Source organism: Onychostruthus taczanowskii, unplaced genomic scaffold, assembly GCF_017590055.1.
Source record: "Onychostruthus taczanowskii isolate IOZ18803 unplaced genomic scaffold, ASM1759005v1 scaffold68, whole genome shotgun sequence".
Classification (NCBI taxonomy): Eukaryota; Metazoa; Chordata; class Aves; order Passeriformes; family Passeridae; genus Onychostruthus; species Onychostruthus taczanowskii.
Window position 1 is genome coordinate 1,500,114 of NW_024504566.1, and position 13,036 is coordinate 1,513,149.

The 13,036-nt window shown below is 38.4% G+C and overlaps 1 protein-coding gene across 3 annotated transcripts in view; it reads right to left on the bottom strand.

Moving 5' to 3' along the window:
* Positions 1-13,036, bottom strand: part of CFTR (CF transmembrane conductance regulator) — an 86,087-nt gene that overhangs the window by 55,493 nt on the left and 17,558 nt on the right. The window contains exons 4-9 of one of the 3 annotated variants that reach the window (XM_041421070.1): positions 9,832-10,047; positions 8,844-8,933; positions 7,364-7,527; positions 6,746-6,871; positions 2,667-2,913; positions 250-342 (exon numbers count right to left, since the gene is read on the bottom strand). In XM_041421070.1, the coding sequence (XP_041277004.1) occupies positions 250-342; positions 2,667-2,913; positions 6,746-6,871; positions 7,364-7,527; positions 8,844-8,933; positions 9,832-10,047 (936 nt within the window). Of the gene's footprint in view, positions 1-249; positions 343-2,666; positions 2,914-6,745; positions 6,872-7,363; positions 7,528-8,843; positions 8,934-9,831; positions 10,048-13,036 lie in introns of those variants that run through there. The other 2 variants (XM_041421071.1, XM_041421072.1) reach the window with 2 other exon arrangements.

The window sequence follows — 13,036 nt, forward strand, 5'->3', positions numbered from 1 at the left end:
GCCTAAGTCAGTAATAACTACTTACTGCAGGCCTTAACACTTACTAAAAGGTTTCTTCCCAAGTTTCTCAATGTGTGCAATTTAATATCATGCATTAATTACTTGCTAAGTATTCCTTACCTGCCGAAAGCGGAAGCTAGTTACAATGAAAGAGTGTAGGCTGCTCTTTTTAGAGAGCATCATAGCAAATATTAAATATATATATACACACACTCTGTGTTTTAATATAGTTTGGGAAAAAGTACCAACCTCATCCCAAAAAGCTGTTACTTTGTCCAGCTCAACCCCAGTGGTTGTTAGATTATACTCCAGAGATTTATATTCTTTTTTCAGCAAGAAATCCTAGAAACACCATGAAAGCAGATGAAACAGTAAGGGACAAGGTCATATTGCACAAAGCAGTCTATATTTGCCTACACAGAGCACTAATATTTCTGGTGGCACTTTTGTACTACAGTGCCTTCAGCAAGAGGCATAAATATAAATTATACAACATTTTTGGATGCAGAAGGAAATGTTGTTGAGACTACCAACTCTTTCATTGCTAGTGAAAGCATAGTCATAAAGGTATTTGGTTCTGATTTAGAAAGAATATCAAAACTTGGCACTTGCTTTGCTTTCAGGACTCGTATCTGGCAAGGTCATCCCTCTGAGTTTAACCCTTTTCAAATACAGCTTTGGTTTTGGAGTAAGATGTAGAAGGTTGTATTCTGGTAAACAGTGAAACAAAGCAGCTACATGCTGGTATCTCCCTTTTCCAAAACTGCAAGAGTTTAAAAGAGTTGGAATGATCTCTCCACCAACAAAAATAAAAGGCAGGTGATGATCCTGGCAAGTGCAGCACTGCAGCACTGATGCAGTGTAATTTCAAATGACACAAGTCAGCAACCCAGTGCTTGTGTTGCCTTTTGGGACAGCATTAGGAAATAAGAGTGAAGCTATGATAGTGTAGGAAAGGCAGCCTCTCTATTCCACTGTTTTATCAAGGTTATATAGCCTGTAGATGTCGTCTCCTCCAAATTCTACTTTTTTTTTTAAATTATGTGGAAGCAAATAGGTCTACATGGTCAATACAATGGAAAACCTAAGCAGACTTCTGGGGAAATCAGTTCTCAAGAGTACACTTGCAAATTTTCCAAGCAGAACAAGAAGAAGGGCTCTGTTGGCATAACAGTTAGGCAGCTGATTGAAAGGGCAGGAACAGAAAAACTGGAAGGCATGACACACATGGTTTATGAAAAAAAAATAAATTATAGCTATGCTTTCATAACAAAGTGGAGCATCCAGTGGAGCTCCTGGAGCAGTGATAGTCAGAAAGAGCACACTGATTCTGAAATATCATGGTCTAAAATGCATGTGAAAATACAATAACCCAGCGGGTATACCTGGCCCGGTCAACTCTCTAAACTGATGTGGAAATTAAATCAGAGAGATGTGTGAGTGGCTTATTATTCTTATTTATGTTTCTCAAGACTAGTAAAGGGCTTTGGTGTTCTGGGACTCTGTCCTGTCTGTCTATGGGGACTATACTGAACCTGCCACAGAGAGATGATGATTTATGGATTCTGGAGCACCCATTTGCTAATATCTCCAAAGACAAGCATTCAGTGAAGTGAGGGCAATGTTGTGACAGCTGGGCTTGCCAGTTGTGACTGTGTCCAGGGCATTGGACACACGCTTCCAGGAAACAGGAGAGACAGGATACTTGCACTAATGCCCAGGGAATTGGAGAGCACAAGGAAAGCCTATAATGGAACCTAACAAAGCAGCCTTCTGAAGGTCAAATTGAAAGGTTTATGGCTAGATTTCTTGAATTTCCTGCCCAGTTGAAAATAATAAAAGTCCTGCACCTACTTCTTATTCTAGACTGAGGTTCAGACATCTGATTAATATCTTTGGGTTCTGTATTAGTTATTTTTATCACTCTAAAAATAATAAAATCTGTGTTCTACAAGAAACCCCACATCTATAAATATGCAATGAAAAAGGTCTAAGGTCTCACCCCAAAATAGTGTAAGAGTTCTCTTCCTAGGGAGCAATTTCAGAACAGCATGTAAAAAATATGGAGTTAATGAGAATCCACCCTGATTTTACTCTGCAGATAAGCCTCTCATGCTGGTAAATGAGCAATTGATCTCAGTAGGTAAGGTGGGTAATAATTATTTGACTGGTACCTTAATTATGTTTGCTACTCATAATCAGTGAGATGCACATTTGCATAAAATTCACAGTCTCCTGCTGTTGTTGTCACAAATATCCAGAAAAACAGAAGATCTGTGACTGCAGCTCCTGGAAGCCATGCTATATAAAACATGTACTAATTTTGAACTTCCTTTCCTGAAGGAAAAACATCTCTTAAGCACCACAAGTCATGATTTTATTAAGTTTCTTGTTCTACAATGAGAATAACTAACTAAATGTCACTGTTTAAAAAAAAAAAAAAAAAAAAAAAAAAAGCAGCAAGCAAGTAGCATGAGACTTGTGTGGTTATGCTGCCTGGGGAACAATATCAAGATTTATGATGACACTTCATGGTGTTTAGTCAAAGCAACATATATTCCAAAAGTCTGCATAAATGCTGTGTGCTTTTGCTGATCAGCTGACAAGATAACACAATATAAAGAATTGGCTTACGTACTTGGGAAGATTTTGGTCTATGCACGTACCTGTATTTTGTTTATTGCTCCAATTGAGTCATACCAGGTCTGTACAGAGCCGGGAAACTGCCTGGTCACTGTCATTCGAAGAACAATGCAGAAGGAAATGGTGGTAAAAATCTTTCGGAGAATAATTCCTTTAGTCACTGCATATGGAAGCACAGCTAAGAACACCACAAAAAAGCCTGAGAAGAAGAAGGCTGAGCTGTTGAAGTATCTCACATAAGCAGCTTTTCGGGTAAGCTTCAGTTCAGTTCTGTTAAAAAAAAAAATAAAATATAAAAAAAAAAGAAAAGACCTAAAAATTAGTGTAGGATTTCGGAGTTTACAACTTACAAATATTTTGGATGGAACTGTTGGCATAACAATTAACTCAGAGGCTCACTCATCCTTCCTCTTTTCTAGAATTGCAGCAAAAAAGTAAGACTCCAAATTATTTCTAAAAATCCTTAGAGTCAAATTTTGACATCAATGTTCAGAGATGTCAAACAAAGTAACAATAATCTATCATGATTTACATACTGAATAAGCTGTAAGCCTCAACAATTCCTGACACAACCAACCTCAAGCATCTAACACTGTGGTATGTGATGTACTCCCAGAAGCATCATCCCATACTCATTTAGATGCATAACTCCTCTAGAAAAAAATACTTTGAAATGCTAGATTTGTTTTATGTTACCATAAAAAAAAATTTACAATAGAAAATCTGATTGTAATGTCATCTTCTTTTGCATGGCAAGCTACTAATGGCTTCACCTGTGAATTAAGGTGCCACGTAATCTCAGTTTGAAGAGGTGAAAGGCAGGGAGTCTGCTCTCCACCCTCCTTTCTCCATGGAAGCTCAGTCTACAGAGAAGCTGACTGACTTCTGTGCAGTCAGAAATGCAATCGGTGATTACTCCTAGCTGTTTCCACAAGGTCCATGCATCTTATAGCAAGTTATTAAATAAAAAGATATATAATCCAGGGGATATAAATAATTCTCTAAGTTGATAGCTCTAACTCACAGTGCTGAAGATTTCTATTGCCTGTTCTCATTTTGATTCTGTTCAGTTCACATCCCCCAGGTGCCCTGCAGCTCAGTTTTTCCTGGACAGAAGCACCTCTGCTGCAGTGACAGCAGTGGCTCTCCTGTAAGAGCAATTGATTTGGGCTAGAAATGGTACAAGACCCAAGATGCCCATTCACTGGGCGAGCGCTGACCACTGGAATACTGCGCAGAAGTTTTCAGTCACATTGCTGATGGCAATATCTGGTGTTGCAAGGCTGAGCACCACAACCTTTATGTGTCTTCTCATACTGACCCAGTGTCTGCATTTCTTGTTAAGTCTGTATTTCACAAGAGAAAGCTGAATAACGTAGCCAGATGTGCATGTCACCACCATGACAGAGCTACTGCCTGGGAGAAAGGGCCATGTAAGTCCCTCCAGACCTTGTATGAAGTTGCCAGTGGCAGCACTCAATAGGGCTAACAAAGATTTTGGGACTTGGTGCTCATCCATTCCCACATAAACGTATGGCTAGAAGCTATCAAAAAGCTCCCCCAGTTTTGGAGAACACAGCCCTACTCCAAAGAGGGAGAATAAAAGCACTAACACCTTTTTCAGTAGCAGCCACAGACTGATGCAGTCACAAGCAAAAGTTTCCCAGCAGTGCTTCTGTCTGTGGTACAGGCTTGAAAGCTCTGTAGATAACACACTTACTTGGGACAGGTCTTGCTGATGCAATATGGGTCCTTGAAAAGAGAGGTAAGGGACCCTACAAGCCTTGTGCATATACAGAGTGCAGACCAGTGCATGCCTGGTTTTGGAGTGCTGCTGCAGGGACCCGTACTAATGCAAAAGCCTGAGATCCTTTTCTTAATGTGAAGATGTGTCTCTGCTGGCAAAGCACAGACACTTCCAGCCTTCGTCTTCTCCAGTGCTATGCTATGGCTCAGAGGAACACTTTGGTGGGGTGGTTTTTTTACTTCTCTGAGTACATTGCACAGCCCATAAGAGTGAAGGTATTTAACAGGTTTATTCATTTCATATTATTTATTTATATTCATAACAGGTTTATTCAGGCACCTGTTATGAACAATTATTTTCAGTGCAGACTTAAGAGGACACAGATTAGACAGCCTGTATGGGTGTCTCTGAAGCTGATTAAACTGGCTTGTATGAGAAAATGCCAGCATGCAAAAATGGTTTTGTGATGACTGAGGTGTAACACACTGCCTAAAACACAGACATGGCTTCAAACACAAGGTCTTGTTTCCTAGCATCTTAACAAGCCAAATGACTGGGAGGTCCTGCAGAGGTGATTCCACAAGGTAAATTCAATTTAAAATTATATTCCTGGGTTGACTTGCTCTGGTGATGTCTTCACTGAGTGACCTGCTGGATGACTTAAAAAAAATATGGAAGAATCATAGAATTAATTATATGTTGGTTTGGGTTGGAAGGGACCTTAAAGATCATCAGTTCCAACCCTCCAGCCATAAGCAGGGACATCTTCCACTAGACCAGGCTGCTCCAAGCCGCATTCAGCCTGACCTTGAACACTTCCAGGGATGGGGCATCCACAGCTCTACGTGGCAACCTCTGCCAGTGCCTCAACACCCTCGCAGGGAAGAATTGCTTCCTAATATCTAATCTAAATCTACCCTCCTTCAGTTCAAAGCCTTTGTCCTATCACTGTGTACCCTTGCAAAACATCCCTCTACTAATTACTTGTAGTCTCCCTTCAGGTATTGAAAGGCCATAGTAAGGTATACCCAGTGCCTTCTCTGCTCCAGGGTGAATAATTCCAATTATCTCAGCCTTTCTTCATAGAAGTACCCTGATCTTGTGATATTGTTTGCATTCTTGTCTTTTAAAAATTCATGCATCCTACAGTAAAAATTAACTCCAACATGACAAAATTTTCTATAAGTTATTACAGAAAATATAGCTAATAAAATAACAGTCCAATTTCCAGGTTTCTGCAACCAGTCTGTGGACTACAATTTATTTAATTAATTTCTAGAGGATTTGCTAGCATGATGTGTTCTCAAATTTGCTAAAAGCAATACATGTGACTAGTGACCTCAGGGGAATACTAAACTAGTTCCATCCTTGAGCTAGCATTCATGACCTGGATTTAGACTGAGTTTCTCTGATTGTTTATAGTAAATAATTACAAATTTTAATGGTAAAGAACACTTCACTTTCCCTGGATTGTCTTTCAGAAAGCAGCTGAACAAGAAGGTGTTTGCGAAACAATATAATTTTATGTCTGTTATTTACATGATAATATGACACTTATATTTCTTATATTTTCCCAATCACACACCTGGCACAGAATTTTATTTCTCTGTAAAAGACTAAACAAACACACAGGACACATGGGAGAGTTTTCATGCAGTGTCACCCATCAATAAATATGTCACTTGTCCTCCCTTTCCCCTGAACTCCTTGCCAGTAAAAAAGACTTCCTTCTCACAGGTCTCAGCTAAGTTTTACCTCCTTTCTCTTTCAGGTCTGGCAGTTACAGTTCAATCCTTATACCAATTGAGAAGATAAGCATTCCACAAGGCCATCTACAGACAATAAATGTTAATGTAAATGTGCAGGATAAATACATGAATCTAATTTACTCCTTTCAGAGATTGTATTCAAATTTTATAACCAGCTTTATTGCATTTCTCAGAAAATGGCTGCACAGGAATCATATTGTTTCCTCCACCACTGAATAGGGATGTCTGTTAAGCCTCAAGTAAGCGTCACAATGGGGCTTTTTATGATGAGGACAGGGCTGGCCAGAAACAAACACAGATCCCACAATTGTTTTACCTGTGCAAACTAACCACTGAAATATCATTATAACAAATGAGGAAGTAAATAAAAAAATTTTAAAAATCTCACCTCCATAGTAAACTTTAAAAAAAAAAAATTGGGAGAAAACCTCAAGCTGCAGTGTGGGAATGCATGGTTAGTTTATTGAGGATTAATAGTTGTTGCTTTACTTCTTAGCTAACATGACCGCAGGTGATGTTCATAGCCATCTAATATATTTTTTTCCTGAGCACATAAAAAATTTGTGTAATAAATGAGTACACTTACTCACGGATGTTTTCAATCATTTTTTCCATTGCATCTTCCCAACAATAGGCTTTAACTGACTGTATATTTTCAATTATTTCTGAGGTGATGACAAGTCTCTCATTGATCTTTCCTGCTCTCTTATTCCTACAAATAAAAAGACAATAGATCAATCTTCATCTTTTTCATCCTGTACAGGTAGCATTATGTCTTGTGAAAACAGCTTCTATGTATGCCTCTGCTTAAAATGTTTACTTTAACAGAATTATTATGGAGAATATAGAAGAAATTATTAGAAATCAAATAATTGTTTTAAAAGGAGAAAATACAAACTAAAAATAATGCATCAAGTAACTATCAAGGAGTTTTAATTCTAAAAATTCTAGACAATGCTAAATCTAATTTTAACACTATTTACTCCATGTTAGACTTTCAACTTTTTTTCAATTTTTTTTAAGTTTAGACACCTGCTCCTAAATATGTGAAATTTTGTCTGTAACTTTCCCTATACAGAAAACACTCTTTGAATTAATCCTATGTAATGTCCTAACCAGAGTCCCTTTATCAGGTGGTATAAACTTCTTAAAACCAATGTGTTTCAGGAAAATATCTTGAAATATTTTAAAACATTCTTGTCACCTGTATTTCATCATCATTTGTCCCAGCCAGGCTTGGAATAAGACCATGACTATTAGAAAAGCAAGTCCAGAAAATGCAGAAGCTTCTAACATATCCCAGAGCAATCCCATCAGCAGTGCCACTTGTAATGGTGCAATCCATACAAAATGAGCCAGAGCAAGACCCTATGGAAGGCCACAGAAGAAAAAAATTAATGAAAGTTAGAGGTGTGCTCTGAAAAGTACATGAAAAGGAAGTAGTCATTAAAGTGACACTTTGAAAAAGGTAGTGAAGAATGGTACAAATATTTCCAGTAGAAAAACAAGTTTATAAAGGAGGACTTGTGATCCTGAGCACATAGCATTCTGGGTGTTAATTATGTGACAGTGCAGCAATACATATACATTCCATGCCTAAACTTTGATTTTTCTAAGGCCGAGTTCAATCTGCCGCTGTTTCTTTGTTAGGTATATGAGGAAAAGCCACAGCTTTGTAAAAGTAAATGGAATTTGGCATCAATGCTGGCTTTTTCAACCACTGTAAGATGAGAAAAATCTTGTAAGAATCTTCTGAGAGTGTTTTAATCTGACATAGAAGGCAAATGTTATTTTGGTGCTGAGGTATGAACACAACTGGCTCAATGCAGTTCTCATCCAGGAGACTTTGCAGTGAATCCCATGATCAGGTGCACAGGGTCTGCGACGCTGCAGCTGCGCCGCTGCAATGACAGACCACTTGTCTTAGCTCGTGCAGCACCAGCTGACATTACTCTGTACAATCATGCAGTGCTTCAAGTAAATACACCCTGCAGTTCCAGCCAAGTGTCCACAGCCTCTCTGATCCTGTGTCTTTCACAGGAGGCAAATCTTATAGTACCAAAGGGCCAACTAAACACACACGAGGAACAGAAGTTCATAGAGTTTCCAGTTCCTAAAGGCGTTAGCGGGGATTTGCTGCAGTCTCTAGCAAAAGAGAAGTTTTACAGAAGACTCTCTAAGATTTTCTAAGGCAGATGTCTAAGACTTCCTACCACAGTCTTAAATGAGCAATCCCTTTTTAGTGGACTGGGTAATAATAGGAATAGGAGGTTAAACCTCATCGCTTGTTCAGTGACAGAAATGGACTGAATCACCTTAGTAAAAAGATACAGTCATGAGGAAGTGGGATGTAAGGACTGAACCAGCAAGTTCTATGAAACCAACTGTTTAACAATCTTAGTCTCACTGGAATGAAGAGCAAACATGTTTTTATGATGTCACTGCTTTTTAGGTTTCCTCTTCTAATCAGCATAGGAGATAAAGAATGTCATAATTATCAGAATGAGCATTTCTATGACTATGTGCCAACACATTTTCTTAAGGTAATGAATGAGTATTTATTCTACAATGAGCAATCAGGACAGTTCTCCATTTAAGCTCCTTCCTTCCTTAATATCTGTCATGAACAGCTTGACATTTGTATTTGATGGACCATCATGTGAATTAAACAACTGATGACGCACCTCATCAAATTTGTTCAGATTGTTGGAAAGAAGACTGACCAACTGTCCAGTACTTATTTTATCTAGAACTCTGCTTGACAGTTTGAGGATCTGTAAAAGAAAACAAAACCATAAAAAAATTGTCATGCAAGTTATCTCCATAAAACACAATAAATAAAGATAAAAATTATAAGCAATGATGCAGTAGTATAATTAATAGTGCACTTATTTGTTTATGCTATAAAGAAAGTCTCATTAAACTTGTTATTTATGTCCCTTGAATTCAATATAGCCATTAAATTGCTTTAAAAATATTGATGTATTGACTTAGTCCTTGTTTTCTGTTGAATATTTTATGGATATAGATATATATGCAAATGCAAGTTTTAATTAAGTACGCATGCTGTGTGCTGCTGTGCATCCTCAAAAATCTCCTACTGTTGCCTCTCTTGACAATTATTTTTGAAAGATGCTTTCACAGTGAGCATTATACTAGAATAACTAACATGTTTGTTTAAATTATCTTCTTTGGGTATTGGTAAAACAAAGAAACTTTTCAAATCTTTGTATTTTTAAGCCTGTGATGGGTCAGTATCTGTTGATTCTTCATACTATGGCAATTTCACACTACCATTCAAACTCAGTCCCCTTAATGCCACATTTATTGTTTAAATCTTCACCTCTAATTCTCTTTTGAAGATATTCTTTGGCCACCAGCATGTTATTCTTCCTCTGCAGTACACATTTTTAACAGGATAAAACAATTAAAGCACCTCACCACATATGCAGCAAGTGTGAACTCAGAAAGGCTGATTTAGTCAAACCAGCTGCAGACAGGTATTTAATTCTTTGGATTGGAAAATTGAGAGCTGTCAGAAACTGTTAGCCACATTATTCTTCCGTGTCCTTTGCGTACCTTAACAAAACTATCAATCTTTCAAGCAACTAGCCTAAAAGTTACACAGACTACAGACAGAGGCTTGGCTTTGGGTGTAAATGAAACAATTACCTTCTTATAAATCAAGCTAAACATAGCTATCCTCATTTGCATTCCGATATGATGAAGGCCAAATATAGCAGGGTGTATAAGCAGCGTTCTCACAAAAAAGAGGAGGCACAAGCCAATGCCCAGGTAGTAGGCTATGGATCTTTCATTAGAGTTGTCTGGATCATAGGAAGCTATTATTCTCCCCAGCAGAAGGGGTTGCACAGATTTGGTGACTTCCTGTAGAGAGAAACAAGAAAAGTAATTTTGGTCAGCAGTTGGTTCACCTTTTTCAAAATGGCTAACATTTCAATTCAAAGTCCCACCAAATGAGATTTGAAGCCTTATATCTTAAATGAGGAAGCCAGGCCTGTTTGCTCTGCAAACCACAGAAAACTGCAGTAATTGCACAGGAGAACAGACAACTCGCTGCTGTCTAAGTCTGTGATGCTCCTGCAGCTGCACCAAAGCAAATCTGGCTTGTAAATTTTGTTTGATCATTTTCCACAAAACTGACAACTGAGGCTAGCTTCCACATTTACTTTAGAGTTGTAATGGATTAGCCATATCATATGACTGAATCTAGTTTATCAGGCTCGACCTCTGTTTTGGCCCTAGGGAACAGTTCTCACTGCACTTTACTGGACTTACAGAACAAGGGAAGCCTCAGAATTACCAAAATGAACACTACCATTCTCACAAGACAGTGAGGATATAGCCAAAACAAAAAATAAATGGAAATTGGAACAGAATAAAAGTATAAATATTTGGATCATCTACTCAACAGTTCTAGACACTGTATCCAGTTTTGTAACAAAAGCAGGAGGAGAGGAAGTAAATGGTAGGGGAGGAAAATTTAATAAAGGTCCCAGAGAGAAAACAGTCTCTCCTACATTGGAGGCCCCAGCACTTCCCATCCAGGGATGAGCAACAGGATAGAGAACCAGGGTAGGAGAGGAGAAAGAGGTGAGGTCAAACCACTAAACTACAAGGTATCCAAATGATTTGCTAAAGCCCTGACTTTAGTCTGCCACTACATTTGTCCTCAAACTCGTTTTCCATTGTAAATAAACCCCATCAGTGTTACTTCACCTTTGCCTTCCATTTCCCTCCCTGCCTCATCATTCTCATACTTTCACTCCTCTAACTTAATATTTTCCATCTCTGCCTCTTGCCTTTCCTTACCAGTCTTTCCCAAAGAACTGCAAAAATCACCTGTGTGCTGTGGTTAACCTATTGCTTCACCTATTGAAGTTTAATAAATGTTGCCAACCACTCAGAACCATGTCCTTCAGAAGGACATGAAGAAGGATGTGCTCCTTTTCTTCACTGTTACGATCAGTTTAAAAACACATAGTGCTATGAATTTGTACGCGTCTCCTTCTTTCTGTTGTGTTGCAGCAGAAAGCATGTGATACTTCCAAAGTAACAAGACATTACTGAATTCTTCTGTACAGAGATGTGTTAAATTCTGCCAAAAAGTTACCAGTACTGCCTTCCAGATGAAAACCACACAGACCACCATGGAGACTCAGAGAAGGCAACTGGTGAAGTTCAGCTATAATTAAAGTTCCTCTGTGATAAATAGCTTGGGAAAATCCCCTTTAGTTTTTTGGGTTGTTTTTTTTTTCTCCTTTGGGTTCTCTTATACAAAAGCAATCACAGGTACTTCTATAACCTGGACTGTAATCCCTTCTGAATATTACTGTTGGTGGAGCTGATATTCATTGTTCATTTTTTCCACAGAAGAGGTAGAATTTTACATCTCAAACAGCATACCTGTACTATGTGCTACATTACCCAAATTACTCACTCTGCTGTGAATCCGGAGCCAGCTTTGACAAAGACTTCAGTGTTATTAGTGAGCAAAGGGAGGAGTGTTTATTAAAAAACACGACCCAAGACAGCTGTGCTTAGACCATATGCATCCCAAAGCATTGAACAAAGACTCCCCAAAACTCATAAAATACAAAACAGTCATCTCTCAAGGACAATACGGTCCTGGAGATTCCAAGATAAGCTTTTATATATCAGCTTAAAATAGCAACTTTTTTTGTGTGTTTACTTTTATTCCAGTGAAAATGATATGTTCTGCTGCTGTGTTTGTTGTGACTGTAAATGTATTGCATACATCAAGCTTGCTGGAAAGAAAGAAGATTTACAGACTAGAATAGTGGCTGGCAACAAGCCAAGTCATACGTTACCTCATGGGGCATAAAAGTCCACTGGTTTACAATGGAGATTTATCTGCTTACTTATCAATTATCTAGTCTACATACAAATCAAAGCAGAACTGCCTGGTTTTCTCCTCTTGTAAATTCGAAACTACCCACTGATATAAATATGCATAAACTGATTAAAACAACCTGCCTAAAAAAAGAATGGAATTTGTACACCTAAGAGAAAACTCAGTTTTCAAGATTCATATTTTGCCTTTGCCTGTCTTTATTCTCCCCTCTGCATTCATCATAGACCACTGAGAAACCCGTAAGTGTCCACTTCACAGTAATCTTAATTAAAAGAGTAAAGTTCTGAAGAGAAATGAGATTATGACACAGCATATTGTGCTAATCTGACCTGGTATGATTATTCTTACGCAACAACAACTTTTTTGTTACGTGTATCCCCCATATGTTCAAACATTCTGCATTTGAAGACAATAATGCACATCTCTTCTTTGGCGTATGGCCAAGAGACACTTCCCTCCCTGCCTCCTCACTCACACGCGTGACCCATATGCGAGAACTTCAGGAAATCCTCATTAGGGTCCCCTGGGATATGATACTAAAACCACTTCTAAGTTAATGTTAGCAGCTGTTGTGCCCGAGTGTAAATATAAATTTCATGGCAATAAATATAAGACAAAAATACAAATAGAATCCAATTGATCCTCACAGCAAAGTACCTAGTTCGCTAGGTGGTGTCAAGCTAAAAAGCAATATTTTTATTTCACCACCATAACACCTTTTCTTTAAATTTTAAGACTCATATTCTGACAGGGTGAAGGATGGAAACCACCTTAAACAGCAGGGGAGCAGATACATTAAATGCAGTAACCCAATGTGCCTAACATAACACTGTTTATGAGGGGGAGTTGTAATACTCTAGGGGGCCAGAGCACAAGTGTCCACCCTGCAATAACATCATAACCTACAGGGACAAGGCAGAGATGGAAAAAAGGCTGGACTTAATGAGAGCAAAGCTGTGATGCCAGCTGAAAGGACAACTC